At 44.5% G+C, this 19850-nt stretch overlaps 1 protein-coding gene across 2 annotated transcripts in view; it reads right to left on the reverse strand.

The window, feature by feature from the left end:
• The window catches only part of CTSB (cathepsin B), a 69759-nt gene that overhangs the window by 27582 nt on the left and 22327 nt on the right, over positions 1–19850 (reverse strand). For both annotated transcript variants that reach the window (XM_030198725.1, XM_030198726.1), the window contains exons 2-3: positions 16737–16890; positions 8799–8884 (exon numbers count right to left, since the gene is read on the reverse strand). In XM_030198725.1, coding sequence (XP_030054585.1) covers positions 8799–8884; positions 16737–16862 — 212 coding nt within the window. In that variant the 5' untranslated portion in view covers positions 16863–16890. The remainder of the gene's footprint in view (positions 1–8798; positions 8885–16736; positions 16891–19850) is intronic.

Below are 19850 nucleotides of genomic sequence, written 5' to 3' on the forward strand. Positions count from 1 at the left end.
TAAAGTACCGCTGTGAAAGGGCTGTGGGATGCAGTATTCAGTGAGCATACAAAATTACTTCTGCATCAAAAAAATAAAAATACAAAATTGAAGAATAATCCACAGCTTCTCTCCAAAAAGGTTATCCCTTCAGCAAGGGACATCTGCCAACCTTTGCTGAACAGAATGTTCCAGGTCAGAAACATGAAGACATGAGAGTCTGCGAAATGCTATACCTTGGGCAGAGATCCTGGATGCCACAAAAAGTGTCATAAGTGCCCCTGGCCAAGAACTTGCGACATGCCTTCTGCTGCTTGACCAACTGGCAAAATGGCTCGTCCTGCTCTGGAGGGAGCACATCGACTAAGTCCGACAGCCGCCTCACTGAGTTCTGCAAGTACACACTCGTGAAGAGCTGGTATGACTGGATATGGGTGATGAGTACAGAGGCCCGATACACCTTACTCTCAAAAGTGTCTAGGGTCCTAGCTTCTCTGCCTGGAGGAGCTGAGGCATAGTCCCTAGTACTCCTAGCTCTCTTGAGAGCAGAGTTCACCACCATGCAGTCATGAGGTAACAGACCTCACAAAACCACGTTCCCTGTGATCAGATACTGGGTGTCAGTCTTCTTGGGGACCACAAGGACAGAGGGGACGCCCAGTTCCGTATGTGGATTGCCTTGAGTACCTCGTGGAGAAGAGCCGTCACTGCATCCTTAGGAGGGGAGGTGTAGTCCAGGACCTCAAGCATCTTGGCCCTGGGCGCATCCTCCACTTCTACGGGGAATGGAATGGTCTCTGCCATTTCTCATAGAAAAGATGTGAAAGAGAGGCTCTCAGGTGGAGACAAGTCTCCTCTCAGGTGGAGGTGAGGGCTCTAAAGGAATCCCATATGGTTCATCGGAGAAAAAGTACCTGGGATCCTCTTCCAATTCCCACGAGTGCTCCTCATCGGTGTTGGATAGCACCTCCCTGAAGGGATGCCCGAGACCGGGCCCGCCTTGATGCCAAGGACCCATGCCCTCAAGAATGTCAAGGGGGTGCCAGCCTGAGGGGGTGCCAGGGCCGCAGCAGGAGGTATGGCAGGTGCAGGCACCCCTGATACCGATGCACATCACTGCATAAGGCCATCCAAAAGCTCAGGGAGGGTCAATATCGGGAAAGACTGTGGGGTCGGCTGGGGCGCAGGCTACAGAATTGCTGGGGTCAGAGTGGGAGCAAGATCTTGGCTGCTTAGAGATACACGCATCGGCACCTCCTGGATGGAGGGGGAGCGGTCCTCCCAGTGTAGACACTTCTTGGGTGCCGAATCCCTTGGCAACCCGGAGCTTCCAGCACCATGTGTCAAAGGAGATCGGTGACGGTGCTTCTTGGCCTTCGCCCGATGCACATCACCCATGCTCCTTGGGGCCGACATCAAATCCTCCTGTCACCTTGGAGTTGTGTCCGACAATGAACGGTCCCCGGGGGGACCCACTTGACGCCTCACTGCTCCCAGTGTCTTGGGGTCTCGAAGCAGCCATTCCTACCGTGACTCCCGATGCAGGTGCAACACTCGATGTCAATGACGACACCTCCGGTCTAAATGCTGATGAACCGGACCGGGCTCCAAACATTCTCTCACATTGAGCCTCCCGGGAAACCTGTGTCCTTTTCTTCATACGAAGACAAAGGGCACAGTTGGAAGGGCTATGGTCTGGCCCAAGGCACTGAAGACATCAAAAATGGTGTCCTTTCCGAAAATGGTCCAGTTGCACCGGGTGCAATGTTTGAAGCCACTGGGAGTCTTCGAGGACATGGAAGAGAAAAAAAAATTACTTCGGCCAAATTAAGACACGATGGTGCCTGAAAAAAAAAAAAAAGGGGGAAAAGGAACAAAAGAAGAAACCAGACTGGGCAGACCTAAAAACAGCGCACATCAAAAAAAGAAAGCGGGGGAAAAAAACCTTAGATGTGGGGAACACACTAAGAAATTAAAGTTTGGATTTTTTTTTTTTTTTTTTTTAACAAGGCAAAACAAAATTAAAGAATGCGGGTAGAAAACCTGCCGAAAGGCATTCGAGAATCGCTCTAACCAGGCATGTGAGAAGCCAGCACAAAAAGCAGCTGCTTCTCATGCAGAAAAACCAAAACTAAGGTGGGCGCGTTCACGCGGCGGTCAGGAAGGCACTCGTGCTCCTTAAAGCTCTGGATTTTTCTATCGCAAATTTGCCAGGCAATACGGGACAGCATCTACTCATTTGTGAGAAGCAACAAGCCTGCTTGTCCTTGGAGAACTCAAAGTACTGGATTTCAGACATGCTGATTTTGGTAAAGTGAGAGGAATACCTGAAGAAGGAGCCAACAGCATGGGTAGACATAGGAGAAGTGGAAGCGCAGTAGTCCAAGCTGAAAGCTGCTATAAATATGGCAACAGATATTCATACAAGGAAAGTAAACAAAAACAAAACAGGAAGACTATATGGTTCTCAAACAAGCGGCTGAAAAAAAAAAAAAAAGAGAGAGAGAAAAAAAGGATGTGTTCAAGAGATACAGAAGAACACAACAAGAGGACCACGGAAAAGATTACTGGATTAAACTCAAAGAAGCGAAGAGGGAAATACTGCTAGTGAAAGCACAGGCAGAAGAAAAAATGGCTAAAGATGTAAAGAGGCGACAAGACTTCTTTTCGGATACATTGGGGGTGTAACGGTATCAGTTTATTACTGAAATATGTAGCATATTTGCTGGATATATATACAGCAATATATTTGTGTATCTTTTAAAAATATATATTTGACACAGCAGCAGAGAAAATAGTCTCAGTCCAAAAGCCCTCTTCCCTCCCCCTTTGGGGCCTCATCTTGCCTTTTCTCATTCCTCAAACAAAAGACTTAAGACTGCTTTAAAGTTTTAAATTGACTCTATTCCTCTGTCCTCCCACCTAACAAAAGATGGACTAAGGTGGGCACCTGAATAAAACAAAAGAACTCAGAGGAAGCGTAAACAGGACATTTGCTTGTCAAAGGTATACCTGCCCCTCCCATCAGCTTCCAGACATGTGCAGAAAGGAAGGACTTGTAATGTGTATCTGCCACAGAGACTGAACAGGACATCAAAAGACATTTGCCAGCAAAGTCCAGACTGTAAGTCTCGTGATGTCATAAGACATGGGACCAACTCAGGGGTCGTGTGCAGACCAAGATACCACAATGCTTTGCAAATGCTCAGGGGTCGTGTGGAAACCAGGAAATCAGAACAGGGATCCACATGGCATACCCTCCTGCAGCTGCAAGGTATAAAAGCAAAAGCTGTTTCCCCAAGATTCAGATTCTCATCAACTGCCAGCAAGTAAAATTCTCTTCAACTGCAAGCAACTCGGATTCACTCACTGCAGAAGCCCTCCTGTCCTCAACATGTGCTCATCAATCAGCTGGACCACAGCATGCTTGTAACAAGGACTTGTAAGTTGATCTAGCTGCTACTTTGTTCTATTTTATGCACAGATTACCTGTAAAAGATTCCTCTTTTAAAACCTACCTCTCGTGTGCAATTGTATATTAAATCAATCTTTTTGAAACTAAAAATACGGTCTCTTTGTGTTCTGAGTATATATACTTAATATATTTAATTTATTGCAATTATCACCTTTGGTGATTGGTGGAGAAATTAATATCCTAAAACTTATAAATACAGCGCTTGCTCTTAAATTATAAACAGTAGCGAGTTGCTCTCGAGCTATTTTCCCCAAAATAACTCATTTCTTCCAACATATTAATTGCTGGAGAAGTGGGTAGAATCTCTTGTAACATATTAATTGGTGGAGAATGTGGGCAGCAAGTCTAACATATTAATTGGTGCAGAACGGGGGCAGGTATTCTGTGCAAATAGAATGAGATAGCACTGTTCTTAAATTATATTTTTGTATTTTGCTGCTTTATAGAGAACTGAGTATCAGGTTTCATTAATTAAAATTCCGATTGATAAACTGATAAGGTTTTCAGGGCATTTAGAATATTTAGAATGCTGTGCTGGATGGATGTTTGGTCTTATTTAGGTACTTATGCACTCATGTACTTTATGTATTTTATAATCAAATCTCTAGGCATGCTCTGGCATAAAATAACCAGTTTTGCAGTTTCTTTTGAGGAGGACATAGATAACCACACTTTGCCTAAGCAATGTGTAGAATCCTCTGGCCCTAATCCTTGGACCCATAATGTAACTGATGATATTTCCACCCCCTCTGATATTGATTTATATTCAATTAAGGAAGGGAGCAAGAGAGTTTCTGCATGCACTTGGTTAATGTTGACCATGTGTGAGAAAGCCTTAAAAGAGCATGCAGAATTGAATGAGAAGTTACTAGCCAAAGAGAGAGAATGTATGCAGATAGAGAATGAAAAGGAGTTCTTAATCACAATGACTAGTTGCTTACGTTATCAAGTAGATTCTCTTAAACAGCAAGTCCAACAGCAGGTAGTCCAAGAAAACCAGATGCAGACCCAAATTTCAGCCTTAGAAATACAAGCCAGCCAGGTTCCTGGTTTGAAGCATTTAGTCAGAGAGTTATCACTGCAGACTCCCACTCTAGGTGAAGAGCATGCACATTGTCACAGGGAGATACAAACCTTAAAACAAAAGCTACAGGATCCTCGCTTGCAGGTATCAGCTATTACAGGTCTCCCATGTGCTCCTCCAGACCCAAATACAGCTACAGCCATGCCTGTTTCAGCTATGGTAACAGTATCACAGTCCACACTTGTAGCAGGATGTTCAACTAGAACCATTAGTTCTCAGACCCCCTCACAGCATCCAAAACCTCAGCACATATATGCACAACCTGTTCTGCAGTCTGATTTAAATGCTCATGAAGGTAAGCCTCCAGTTAAATGTTCAGCTCCTCAGCACACAGATGCACCACCTGGGCTGCATTCTGATCTAAGCTCCCATGGAAGGGAACCTCTAATAAAGAAATCAGCTCCTCAGTATGTAGCTACTGAAAACCACCAGCAAGCATGGGACATTTTAAAATCTCATGGAGCCTTGCAGATATTACAGATAGCTAACAATAACAAGAGAAATTTGCCACCAGATAAACAGAAACTTATAACTGCAAGTCCTCCTGGACCAGAAACTGACATTATTCTGTCAGCCCTTCCTGCAGATTAATTCCTAGAAACATGAGGAGACGCATCCAGCCTGGACTGGACTTCTCCACAGCATGACCCACCCTGCAGATGGCAGTGGGATCCAGGTGGTTGATTTTTAGAATAGGTTGGACAGGAATATAGAAAACGTTTTTTGCAATGGCCCTTTGTAACACTGATAAGAATTAAAGATGTAGCTTCTATTGTTCTTTTAATTTTAAATTTGCTTTTATTGTTCTTTTAATTAAAAATGTAGCTTCTATTGTTCTTTTAATTAAAAATATAGCTTCTATTGTTCATTATTTAAAGATGTAGCTTCTGTTGTAATTTGTTTTTGATATAATATTGTTTAAGGATTTAGAAATGTCTTTTTTTCTGATGAGTGACTCCCACTGGAATTGAAACTAAAATACTGGGTGAGAAGTTTTAAAAATGCCTCCTTATAATAGGTAACTCCCGCTGGAGCTGAAACTTAATATTGTGCTTTAATGTGAATTAACAAGATATGCTTACCATGTCCTTGCCCAAGAAAAAAAAAAGAGAGACCATTTTCACTGGCAGGCAAGCTATAGAAAAGAATCATTCAAGCTATGGCTCACGTATAATAAGTTCTACCAATTGCTATCTAAGGTTATATATTCACATGTGTATATTTGAAATTATGAGCAAAGGTTTCCTTTTACATGATCTTTATTCTACATTACAGCCAGGACGCACACAATGTCTCTCCCTGGAATGAAATATTGGCTGTGTGCAAAGTAAAATTAACATATCTTTTCTAAATTCTTTACAACATTAAACACATGAGTATTGTCTATTAAAGTGCTACATTAAACACTGCTAAAGCAGATAAATATGGCAACCTTTTACCACACTCATTACCCATAAAAGGTTTCTCTCTGAAAAATAAAAAGTTTCTCTCTGAAAGGTAGTTCATGGCACTATACCATGACTCTGTTTTTTTTAATTTGGTCAATGATTAAGTAAATATTATTGCATAGGAATGATAGGAATAATTGTTTTGTGTGTAATAGTAACCTAGGAAATTATTATAATTGCATACATATGTCTCTCTTGTTTCTAATGAAACAGTAGTATAATAGCTCCACATTTACACCCTTGCTTATGTATCACTGCTGTGAATACCTCAGTTAGCCTCTGAAATAGAGAATATAGGGAAACATTCACAGTGTTAGGTAACATTCATAGAATATTTTTCCTTGGAATGTCAAACGCTGAAAATATGACTGAATAGATTGTTCCACCCCATTGCGGTGGTAAATTGGTCAATTGCGCACTCTCATGCTATTGATTTGGCTAGCATACTGGGTAAGATATCCTGTGGCACAAACTTGGGAGCAGCCTATGCCCCTGAGCAGGTGACACAAAAAGAGATGGTCTCTGGAAATAGAGCAAAATGACGCTTGTGTGGCTGAAGTCATATAAAGTGTACTTGCAATCCTATTTTAAACCAGAGCAAAGCCATACTCTGCCACCTGACTGAACGGAAGCCTAATGAAACTGACCACAGAAAACTTAACCCTAGCTACCTAAATGTAAGTCATGAGTAAACAAAAGTAATAATGATGAGTCTTTTGCTTATAACAGTCATATTCCAGCTAAGGACATATTCCAAGATTCATAGTGATGTGACATAGTAGATGACGGCAGGAAAATACCTGCACGGCCCAGTCTGTTCAATGTCCATTATTAAAAGATTCACCTCTTCCAGTACACATGCCCATGTAAACAGTTCAGTACCTTTGCTATTATGCTACTGTACTAGATTAGAGTTGTTTTTTTTTAAATTTTAGCTTTTATAGTTCATTTTATGGCTCCTCATTCCAATATATTAAAAATTTATTTTCACTCGGAGCCAAGAGAGGGAAGGTATCAGTTTATTACTGAAATATGTAGCATATTTGCTGGATATATATACAGCAATATATTTGTGTATCTTTTAAAAATATATATTTGACACAGCAGCAGAGAAAATAGTCTCAGTCCAAAAGCCCTCTTCCCTCCCCCTTTGGGGCCTCATCTTGCCTTTTCTCATTCCTCAAACAAAAGACTTAAGACTGCTTTAAAGTTTTAAATTGACTCTATTCCTCTGTCCTCCCACCTAACAAAAGATGGACTAAGGTGGGCACCTGAATAAAACAAAAGAACTCAGAGGAAGCGTAAACAGGACATTTGCTTGTCAAAGGTATACCTGCCCCTCCCATCAGCTTCCAGACATGTGCAGAAAGGAAGGACTTGTAATGTGTATCTGCCACAGAGACTGAACAGGACATCAAAAGACATTTGCCAGCAAAGTCCAGACTGTAAGTCTCGTGATGTCATAAGACATGGGACCAACTCAGGGGTCGTGTGCAGACCAAGATACCACAATGCTTTGCAAATGCTCAGGGGTCGTGTGGAAACCAGGAAATCAGAACAGGGATCCACATGGCATACCCTCCTGCAGCTGCAAGGTATAAAAGCAAAAGCTGTTTCCCCAAGATTCAGATTCTCATCAACTGCCAGCAAGTAAAATTCTCTTCAACTGCAAGCAACTCGGATTCACTCACTGCAGAAGCCCTCCTGTCCTCAACATGTGCTCATCAATCAGCTGGACCACAGCATGCTTGTAACAAGGACTTGTAAGTTGATCTAGCTGCTACTTTGTTCTATTTTATGCACAGATTACCTGTAAAAGATTCCTCTTTTAAAACCTACCTCTCGTGTGCAATTGTATATTAAATCAATCTTTTTGAAACTAAAAATACGGTCTCTTTGTGTTCTGAGTATATATACTTAATATATTTAATTTATTGCAATTATCACCTTTGGTGATTGGTGGAGAAATTAATATCCTAAAACTTATAAATACAGCGCTTGCTCTTAAATTATAAACAGTAGCGAGTTGCTCTCGAGCTATTTTCCCCAAAATAACTCATTTCTTCCAACATATTAATTGCTGGAGAAGTGGGTAGAATCTCTTGTAACAGGGGAGAGTTTTAGCGCTCACCCCAATGTTTATAGTGTTGCCTTTTCCTAGGTAGGGCCCTGTTTTGTGGCTTATGGAAGTTACTGCTTACAGGGGGCTGTGAGCATGGCAACAATTCTGATACTCTGTGCTGACGTCTTACCTTTCCCTTTGCTGCGCTCTGCCCAGACTGAAACAGAGTCAGAGGAGTCATGGAGCGCGGCAGAGGGAAAACTCTGAGACCAGTGCAGGCCATGCAAAGTGCTGAAGCTGGCTAGAGGCACAGAAGGAACTCAGGGGGTTGGGTACTGCCGCCTGGCTGACAGATATCGAACTTCCAAAGGCAAATTGGACCTCAGGGAGAAGGGGGACCTGTGTATCAAGAAAGTTAGTTAAAATTTAAAAATGTTAAATTCCATGGAAGCTGTGGGATACTGCAGCTTGCCTTCCCCTTCAGCACCTATTTTACAAAAAATGTCTGCTCCTCCTGACATCAAAACCTGGTTAAAGTCTCTTGGGGGGGGTGGGGGGAGGCTGAAGATATAACCTCCCAAAGTTGTTAACAAGCCGGTTTATGGTACCCAGCCTAAAACTCTAACAAACTGGTACGTAGTGTGTAAATATTCTCTCTAATCTGTTCTTACAGGTGTACAGTACCATACTTTGACTAGACCAAACTGGCTTCAGCATTAGAAAGGGGATAACAATTCACCATATACTTACCTTTCTGGAAGTTTTGGGCCACGCAAGAAAGTGCCACAAAGTTTTTTCACATAACTCATATCTACATTGTAGAAGTTGTGTCCAGCCTGAAAAGCAAGCAACAATAAAAAATGAATCATGTTATTTCTGAAATAAGCCCCTTAACCAAGGCTGAACAGTGTCTGTTTTACCTAGATTGTAAGCTCTTTGAGCAGGGACTGTCTCTCTATGTCAAGTGTTCAGCGCTGCGTGCGTCTGGTAGCGCTATATAAATGCTATTAGTAGTAGTAGTATCAGCCAGAAGCTGCAACACTACAAACACGAAGCGCACTATCAATCCTACAGACATTAAATGTGCTACAATGCATTGACTGCAGCCAAGGACAGCCCAGTTACCACAAGGCTAAGCTGGTGTGCTGCTACTGTAGGAGATACAGCTAAACAAGAATACCACTCTTCTGTTCCTCATACCCCCCTTTGACTGTAGCCCTCATAAATCCTCAGGGCAGAGAGGGATATAATCACTGATCAAAGGAAACAGGAACATTGTGTTTGATATGATACTGCACAAATATTTATGGGCCTAGTGCAGAAAAGTAGGATAACAGGCAATTGGTTGACTTTCTGCTTATAAAAAAAGCATAGGGCGACCCTTCTCCAGGCTCCTTCCTCACCAAGGTAACAGAAGGAACAGAGTATAGGCCTATTCAATCAATAAGGGGAAGGGGAGGCTTTAAAATGAGAGTTAAACGTTCCTTGAATCTTCACCAGTAAGCTGGTTATATATATTATATACAAATAAAATCTCTCTCTCTCATGTACTGAGCTCAAAACAAAAGGAAAAATGAGTTCCTACCCGATAATTCTCTTTCTATTAATTCCCCTTTCTTACACCCAGCAAACAGGACAAAAAGATGTTCTAACGTACAGAAGTCACCGGTATCCAAGTACTTGAGCGGAATCCTCCACACATCTAAACAGCAAAGGGACCAAAAATCGAACAGATAATCCTTCCTGCGAAAGGTTGGAAGGTAGATTGTGTCTGGTTTTCACTTGAAATCAACCAATTTTTGGGAGAAAGGACGGCACCGTCCTTATGGAAGCCATTGCTTCAGTAAGGTGCAAGAACAGATACCTACACAACAAAAGCCTGCAGACCCAAAACCCTCTGAGCTGAGGCAATGGCCATCAGAAAAGCCACCTTCAATGTGAGGTCCTTCAAAGAAAGCTGTCTAACGACGGCCTCTGGAATGAGTGAAGTGCCAGATGAAGGTTCCAGGATAGCAAGATTAGCCCACAAGTACACAAATGGTTCACCCCCCCCCCCCCCCCCCCCCGAAGGAAATGAACGACATCTGGGTGAGCTGCTAAGGAGCTATTCTGCATGCGGCCCCAAGAACAGGCCAGTGCTGCCACCTAGACCTTGTGAACTCAAGGGCAGGTTCTTGTCTAGCCTGTCCTGCAAGAAAGCAAGTATGTGCACTACTGAGGTCGAGAACATGAACACCAGAGTCTCGCATATGCCACTGAAGTGGACTGCTTTCTCGCTTGGAGCATGGTGGTCACAACATGCTCTGGATAGCCCCTTCCTCCTTAGCCTCACCTTTTCAAGGGCCATGCCGTAAGACCAAAGGGGGAGGGATCCTCCGTGAGAATGGGTCCCTGTGCCAGAAGGCCCAGCTGTGAGCGACAGTCTAAGGAGGCTATCTGCAGCCTGATCAGGTCCGCATACCACAGGTGCCTGGGCTAGTCCGGATCCACCAGAATCACTGGACCCTGATGCCTGGCAATGTGCCAAACGATGTGGCCTATTATCGGCCACAGCGGAAAAAACATACAGCAATCAAGTCTGTGGCCAGGCCTGCAGCAGAGCATCAATCGCTTTCAACCCATACTTGCCCCTGCTGAAGAACCTGGGTACTTTTGTGTTGCCCTTTTGAATCATGGACGTCCATCATTTATCTAGTGCATTGGACATGATTAATCACATTATTCTAACAAAACTTCTGGATAAACTTGGAATCGGAGGGAATATCATTAAATGGATAAAAGCTTCGTCACTACAAGATCCTATCAAGACAAACCAACTTCAACTACTTCATCTCCTTGGTGATCAGACTGCAGTGTACCTCAAGGATCTCCTCTATCCCCGATACTCTTTCAATCTTATGATGATCCCCCTAGCCAAGCCCCTATTCAAACATGGTCTCAATCCCTTTATTTATGCTGATGATATTACCATATTCATCCCCTTCAAATCCAATCTAACAGAAATCTCCGACAAAATAACTACAGGCATGAACATTATGACTTCTTGGGCCAACGTTTTTATGATGAAAATGAACAAAGAGAAAACACAATGCTTAATCCTCTCATCCCAACACTCTACATTCCTCCCAACTACTCTTACTATCCCTGACATCACAATCCCCATATCCGACACCCTGAAGATTCTTGGGGTGACATTAGACAAGCATCTATCACTAGAAAATCACGCTAAATCTACTAAGAAGAAAATGTTTAACATGATGTGGATACTGAAACGTGTGAAACCATATCTCCCCTTGAAAACCTTCCGTAACTTGGTACAATCCACGGTACTTACACATGCAGACTACTGCAACAGTATTTTCATAGGCTGCAATATCCAAATCCTGAAAGAACTTCAGACCACCCAAAACACTGCAGCTAGACTCATTTTTGGTAAATCAAGATTTGAGAGCGCAACACCTCTTCGTGAAATGCTTCATTGGCTCCCTACCAGAGAACGAATAAACTTCAAAGTCCACACACTGATTCACAGGATTATTCATGGAGAATCTCCGAGCTACATGATTGATCTGATGGACCTTCCTACCAGAAACATGTCAGAATCTTCACGAACATACCTTAATCTAAATTATCCCAATTACAAAGGTCTCAAGTACAAAACCTCTTATGCATCCAACTTCTCCTTCATAGGCAGCCAACTATGGAATGCCCTACCCAGAACCATTCGCTCAATCAACGATTATCTATCCTTTCGGAAATCACTGAAAACCCATCTTTTCAAGCAAGCTTACCCGAATAATTAAACCTAACCTTATGAACCCTTAACCTAACACCTGTTCAATCGACGACTATGACTTAGACCACTTCTTTCATCAACTCTCCCTATGCTATCCTTCAAACCATCCCCTCCTCTGGCTCCTCCCACCCTCTTAGCCATTGCTCATTTCAACCCTCCCCCTCCTGCCTCTCCTACCCATGCTCACTTGCCCATCTCACCTATCTACACATCCCCATCTTTGTTATATCACAGCTTGTACTCTCTCTGCAATAACTTGTAACCTCATTACTATGTAAGCTGCACACAGCCTGCCTCGAGTGGGAAAGCGTGGGGTAGAAATGTAACAAATAAATAAATCACCAGTACTCCGTGATGTGATCTGACAAAAGGCTACCCAAGAGAGCTTCCACTCCTCTAAATCCAACAAGGTCCTGCTAAGGAAATCTGCCTGCACATACAGCAAGCCCGCTATGTGCCGCACGGCCAGATTCTCTTCCACCCAACATCAAAACAGGGCTGTTTCCTGCACCAGAGAGGCACTCTTCATGACTCCCTACTTGTTGACATACACCTCTGTGGTGGCATTGTCAGAAAGCACTTGCACTGCTCTCCCCCGCAGAAAGGGCAGAAACTCCCGCATGACCAGATGGATCACCTGCAACTCTTAAGTGTTTGATCGGCCAGGCAGCCTCCACTAGCAGTGTATCCAAAGCAGCCCGCAGCCGATTTCCCACCACCGGAGATTAAGAAGGGTAACACAGCGGCCCACCAAAGATGGCACCTGTGGGAGGACGAAAGTCCTACTGAGCCTGTCAAAACCTTTCCTGAAGTCTCCTCACCCTCCCCTGCTGAAGGCTCTGTGAGGCAGCACGAGTGCACATGGAACAAACTCCTGATGCTGCTCTCCGGTTCGCACACCGGCAGCAGAGCAGCCATAACCCAGCACAACACCCAATACTCACAAGAGGGGAAGCTGGAAGAACACAAACAGGTGTTCTACCAGATCATTATCCTGGCTCATTCACACTGCTGCCACCAGTATGCCCAATCAATCAATAAATAAAAGAGGCAGGAGATTGAAGCTGAATACTGCAAACAGTTGAAGGCAATACAGGCCTGCTGGATCCAAGAAGGTGGGGGGTGGGGGGGAAGAAGGGAAGGATCTGGCCCCACCAGGTATGTCTTTGAGTCCCAAACCAGGGACTAAACACTGGAAGTTCAACTATATCTGTGGGATAAACAAGGAGCCACCATCAATCCAAGAAGGTGGGGTGGGGGTGCCCCCCTGACAGTTTACGTAGACGACCACCGTCGCATTGTCCAAAAGAACTCGAACTTGGCAACCGCGGAGAAGAGACAGAAACTCCCAAAGGGCCAGATGAATCACCCGTAACTCCAAGCGGTTGATGGACCATGATTCCTCCGTCGAAGTCCAAATGCCCTGGGCCGTCTGTTGCAGGCAATGAGCCCCCCAGCCAGACAGTGACGCATCCATAGTCACTATCTTCTAGTCCGGGGTTGCCAGAGGAATGCCCAAAACCAGATTCTATTGAATGAACCATCAGTGTATTATTGTGTGAAGACGGGCCGAACATGGCACCCGAACCTCGTAATCCTCCGAGAGCGGAGACCAACAGCTCAGAAAGTGCCACTGGAGGGAGCGAATGTGAGCTCTGGCCCACTTTACCACATCCAAGGTGGAGGCTATGGAACCTAGAACTTGTACACAGTCCCAAGCCCGCAGGTTCGGGGTTTGAAACAGCGCTCATAACTGAACCTGTAACCGCTGTGCTCGAGGTGAAGGAAGAGAAACTATCCCTGTTCGGGTATCGAATCACACCCTCAAGTATTCCAGCGTTTGGGAAGGCAATAGGCTGCACTTCGGGAAGTTGAACACCCAACCAAGCGACTGAAGCAACCCAACCACTTTGTCGGCTGCCCGCCGACTCTCCTCGAAGGATGACGCCCGCACAAGCCAGTCGTCTAGATAGGGATGGACCTGAATCCCTTCCTTTGAGATAGGCCGCCACTACTACCAGGACCTTGAAAAAGGTCCGAGGCGCTGTGGCTAAGCCGAAGGGCATCGCTTTGAATTGAAAATGACGACCGAGCACTGCAAAGTGAAGAAAGCGCCTATGGGGAGGCCAGATTGGAATGTGTAAATAGGCCTCTGAGATCGAGAGAGGTCAAAAACTCCACTGGCTGTACCGCTGCGATCACCAATCAGAGGGTTTTCCATGCGGAAAAGCTGAACCCGTAAGGACCTGTTTTGATCACTTGAGATCTAAGACGGGTCGCCAAGAACCGCCCTTTTTTGGCACCACAAAATAAATGGAGTATCGACCGCACCTTCTTTCTGCTGGGGGTACAAGCTGGACGGCACCCAGCCATTGTAAATTGAGGAGTGTGTGTCGAACGCACCTTGGCATGACATTTGCAAGGAGATTCCAGAAAAGAGTCTACTATCGGACGAGCCAATTCCAACTTGTAGCTGTCTCTGATAACCTCCAAGACCCATTCGTGGGATGTTACCCTGGTCACTCCACCAAGAATAAAGACAGTCTGCCCCCAATAACCGGCTGGTTATGGACCAGAGCCCCATCATTGGGTGGACCTGGCTGCGGGCTGGTTTCTGTTACCGGAAAGGAAGGCCTGCCTGTCACCTCCAAAGGGCTGAGGCCTCTGAGAAGACCTTGCTCTCTGAAAAGAGGCCTTGCGACCTGGACGGTAACGCCGTGTATCCCTAAACTTAGGTCTAGGTCCTGCCAGTCGTACAAACTTGGACCTGTCCTCCGGGAGACGCTGGCCCTTAGAGTCACCGAGGTCCCTCACAATCTATTCTAAGTCTGTCCCAAACAAAAGCTTTCTCCTAAAAGGAAGCCTTGCTAAACATGACTTAGAGGCCACGTCTGCAGCCCAATGCCGCAACCACAGCCAGCGACGCGTGGTGACCACTAGGGAAACCTCCTTCGCCGAAGCCCTCAAAAGAACATAAAGAAGATCCAGAAGGAAGGCTAAACCGGACTCCATGGCCGGCAAAACAGCCACGAGATCTTCCAGAGAGGAGGCTTTCTGTACCCACGATAAGCATGCCCGCACCACATAGGAGCCACAAACTGAGGCCTGCAGGGAAAGGGCCGCCACTTCAAAGGACAGCTTCAAGCAAGTCTCCAACTTACGATCCTGAGGGTCCTTGAGCGCCATGCCACTCTCCACAGGGAGAGTGGTTTTCTGAGTGACCGCTGTGATTAATGAATCCACCGTAAGGACCTTCAGCAAGTCTAAGTAAGGAGCAGGTAGCGAGTAAAGATGCAACATAGCTCTAAACAACCTTAAGCCCACTGTCCAGCGTATCCCACTGCACCAAAATAAGGATCTTCATGGCCTCATGCACATGAAAGGAACGAGCTGGGCATTTGGTGCCAGACATAATAGAGGGCACTGGACCTGTTCCCCCTGACGATTCAGGGAGGAAATGGCCAAAACCTCAAAAGCCCTAACAATCAGGGAGGGAAGCTCTTCCCTGCGAAAAAGGCGGGCAGCCGTCAGATCATCCCCCTCCTCAGAGGGCAGGGTGACCTCATCTGCCAAATCCAAAGATTCTGAGGGAGGGCCCAGAGACAAAACCGGGCCATCTGTGTCAGATAGCTCCTCGGGATCCAAAATCTCCACCCGGGGACATTTTGGCAGGAAAGACTGAGAGGCTGCAGCAACCGAAGTTTGCTGAGGAAGAGACGGGGCTGCCTGAAGAGAAGCTCCTGACTTCTTCAAAAGAAAGGCATTCTGCATTAATAAAACAAAATCCATGGAAAAAGGAACTGCAAGGGACTCCCCTGCTCCCTGTACATCGCTTCCCTCCATTGGAGCCTGTGCCACAGAAGTGTGCTGCACCTCTTGTCTATCAACCGCCACGTGCGGAGCAGGTCGCGCCTGAAAGGAAAAAATGGTACCCGCCAACGAGCACTGCACTAACTGCCCCAAGGAAACCACCGGAACTATCCCCTACGCTTCAGACTCACCAGACGCCTGAGGGGAATCCCCGTCGCACTGAACACCCGCTGCAGGCTGACGGCGGCAGGACTCACACTCCCTTGATGCTGCTCTCCGGCCTCCACATCGGGAGCAGCGCTTAGCCGCCTCACAAGGCACTGACATGCTCCACAAACGCCTGCCCCAAAACTGACTCAGCAGAATGTCTAGTTCCTCTGAATGATTAAAGAAAAACAAAGTCTCTCACCTTTTTTTTTTTTTTTTTTAGTCAGGAGAGACAGGAAACACCCTATCAGGCCAACAGCCCCGGGCAACGGAGGAAAGGTAGGGGGAGACCGGGAGGGACCTGGCATCACCAGGTGTACACCACAAGCTGCAAACAGTCACTCAACCCCTGTCTGTGCTAAACTAGGCCCAAAGGACACCAGAAGCCAGATCAAACCAGACTTGAACAGAGGTGTCCCTCCACCTGCTAGACAGAGAGAATACATAGTGAGGTTCAGCTGGCTGCACAGGTCCACATATAGCAAACCTCGGAGGTTCTCTCTATCTCCACCTGCTGGTAAAGGGACACAACCCACAAGTCTCTGGATTGATCTGTGGGACGCCATGGAATACTTATTTTACAGCCACACTAGATATGGGCGAGTCCCACATTAGGGCACACTACGTCCATTTACTAGCACAACTTAATAAAAAGGCCTCTTAGACTGTAAGCCTTCAGGAGACAGGGCAATACCCAGTGTACCTGAATATAAAACGCATCTTAAGCTACTGCTAAAAAAAAAAAATGTGAGCTAAATCTAGAAGATGAACCTGAAAAAGCAGTTCAGTCCTAGAAGCAGATGAACAGCCTATACTGTGAAAGTGAGCAAAGATTACAATTTAGTACTGTGATATAAAAAGCCAGCATTACTCACCGTCCATGTAGTGTTTATCTTGTTGATGTAGTTAACCATGTCATGAGACAGGGGAGCAAAGTGTAGCACATTGCGGGTGTCTCCAAGAACTGCCAGGAAGCACACAGCTACCACTGAAAGCCACATGTTAGCAGCAAGTCACAGAATTTACCACCTGTAATGAGACGGATTATGAATGTACACCAAGCAAATAAACTCAACAACCAATACATCAAACAATGGAAGCCAATAGATGTTTGAAATCTAAAGTTTTTTGGGTATTATGAATCTTAATCACATCCATTACTAGTGCCAAGGTTCCTTTCCTCTCTTAAATTTAGTTACCAATTAAAACATCAAGACTACATTTACTTAAAATTTGAGGAATTTTTGAAGGTAATACATACACATATGATTTTTTTTAAAGAGATTGTCTAGGTGGTCCCAGGGTAGCAAAACCACCCACTTCGTCCTACACACTAATGAAGCACTTTTCAACAATAGTAGTCAAATTGCCTTTCAGAGAAGAATCCAAGAGAATCTGCTCTGGAGCTGTGCACAGAGCATCCAAGATGCATCACTTGGCAGGATCCACAAAATAAATCTAGGCTATATTCAACTGCATCCCACATATTCTCTCTAAGCCATGCACATGTATCAGAAAGGGCACACACACACACCTAGCAACGATGTGCACAAAATATTTGCTGGTTTTTGTTAATGTGAAAATAGGCTAGGCTATATTGCACACATTGAATTGAGGCTGAAAAAAAAAACTTGTGTACAAAATGTATTTTATGCACACATGGGACATCAAAACCTATAAAGAACATTGTCCACTACTACACATTCATTCAGAGAGCCTGCAGCTTTTGAAATCAACTTTTGCTATTTGTATTTTTCTTCCCTATCACAAAAGTTAAATAAAATAATATCATGAAGTTATGTGTGGTACTAATGGAATTTAGTTTCCAGAACACAGGCATCTATTTGGACATTAAAGCACACTCCTTGACATGTCCTGACAATTGGGTGAAATGGACACAAAATGGGAGACAAACTTGGTGACTGCATACATTTCTCTTGGGAAAGTAGGCCAACAACCAACAAGACAGTTCACTTCTGTGGGAATGTAATGGTTAAAACAGCACCTCAAGTACTGAAACGGCATCTTACAAAGATTTTATAACAGCTATTTAGTACAAAAACACACATTCCATCTCTTAAAAATACTGAGATTGAGAGAACATCTGAAGAGCCTTCAACTATGGCAAAGTTGTTTTTAACAGTCAACCGTGGAACGGCTATTCAAACCAGTCAAAGCTTATTAAACCTAAAGTGAAATACTTTCAATTCTATCCCATTGTTAGACATGTTTAGACTGTCCTGGTACTTGACACTGGGCAGTCAAGAGGAGATATTTCCAAACAGCACAGCAATGCCACAGTCTGGAACTGCTGACCTTCACCACCAACTGTAGATGAAATAAACAAACATTTAGAGAAACTTATATAAAGCCGTTGTAGAGAAGTGGAATAGCTATCCCACATATGAACATTTTGAAAACAGCAAAACCAACCAATATAGATTCTGGAAGGAAGAGCTGGAAACTATTACACATAGCTGGTTGCTCGGGCTTCCTGTTTATCCATTACAAAGTTTCTAATGGATAACAAAATACTGTACCAGAAAAGTATTGGATCATGACCTTAAGAGAAGTTATGGAAAATGAAGAGGTCACAATCATCTGAGACATTCTAATTCCAACAAATAAAAGAGCTTGATGCAAGAAAACCGGACATGAAAATAAATCTGTGAGAGCTGGTACAAGAGAAAAAGCATGAGAAACATTGATGAAGATATCAGGTATCAAATGATTATTCTGTGCATCAAGTGGACCAAACAATGCAGTCAGAACCCAAGAAAATGTGGTAGAACGATTCAGAAAATAAGTTTACAGCAGTGACATCTCAGAGGGGAACAGGCAAACATTTCTACAGTCCCAGGACCAAATTTTTTTTTGAGAGACACCTTTGGGGTAAGAGAGAAAGTCAGGAAAGGGAACAAAGTAGGAATGATGTGAAGACTCAAGAGATGGTAAAAGGAAGGGCAAAAAAAAGTGAAAGGCAGGAGGAGGAAAAATGGTGTAAAGAGTTGCACTACATGAAACAAGCTAAAGAATACTGAGAAGAGATTCTGAAGTGATGAGAACAAGCAGAACAATGAAGCGTGGGTTCTGGTCCATGGTGGTATTCACAGGGAGGGGAGCACAGACACAACGAGAAGCCCCCTGCACACTGGAAGTTATGTATGCAATAGTAGTGCACACTCTCTATCAAATGCTACACTGGGTGCGTCCTCACCCCTACTCTTGCTCACAGCCAACAGCATGTTCCCAATAGCCTAGCACATCTCTGTGGGAATACCATATCCATTGTAAAGGAGGTTAAGACAGACAAAAAAAAGTTTTAATATTTTTTTTATTGGGGGGGGGGGGGAGAAATAAAGCCATAGGTTCCATCCAAATATAGGTGTTGGAGAACAGTATGTTCAACAAGGGCAACCACATGGGAGCAGCCTTGATTTTGTGGTAGTGGAGACCTTATACTGGTGATGAGATTGCATAGGAGTGCTGGACTACATGCCAACCCGAACAGCAGGCAGAAGAAGGGGAAGAGAGGAGATGAGCTGAGGTTAGAACATCTGAAAGCCCCAGTGTGGCTTAGGTGGATCATTGTTAGTTCTTTAGGGTTTGGGAAGAGTGAAAGAATGAGGTGTAATAAGAAGAGCATTTTGTGTGCCAACAGTGATGTTTTCAAGGTGGTGAACTTGTTCTGCCCCTGGCAGCCTTATACTGGTCTTCATATCATAGCTCTAAAATGTGCTTAATGACTTTAATGCTATTCTCACGCCTTTGGATTTTAGTGCTGCAGTCACTTCCTGCCTGCCACGATATGCGTAATGTAGTCTCACATGGCCTGCAGGCACCACCACTTGCTTAAGCTTCACTACTAGTGGTTTTTTTTCTCCTGCAAAGACCTCCTTTTTCTCTCTGCTGGGCTGAGTCCTGCTGTCATTTCCCAATTTTCACTACTACCTTCCTTCTGATGAGTCAGCACGGGTATGGCCTCTCTC

This window comes from Microcaecilia unicolor, chromosome 3 (assembly GCF_901765095.1).
Source record: "Microcaecilia unicolor chromosome 3, aMicUni1.1, whole genome shotgun sequence".
NCBI classification, from domain to species: domain Eukaryota; kingdom Metazoa; phylum Chordata; class Amphibia; order Gymnophiona; family Siphonopidae; genus Microcaecilia; species Microcaecilia unicolor.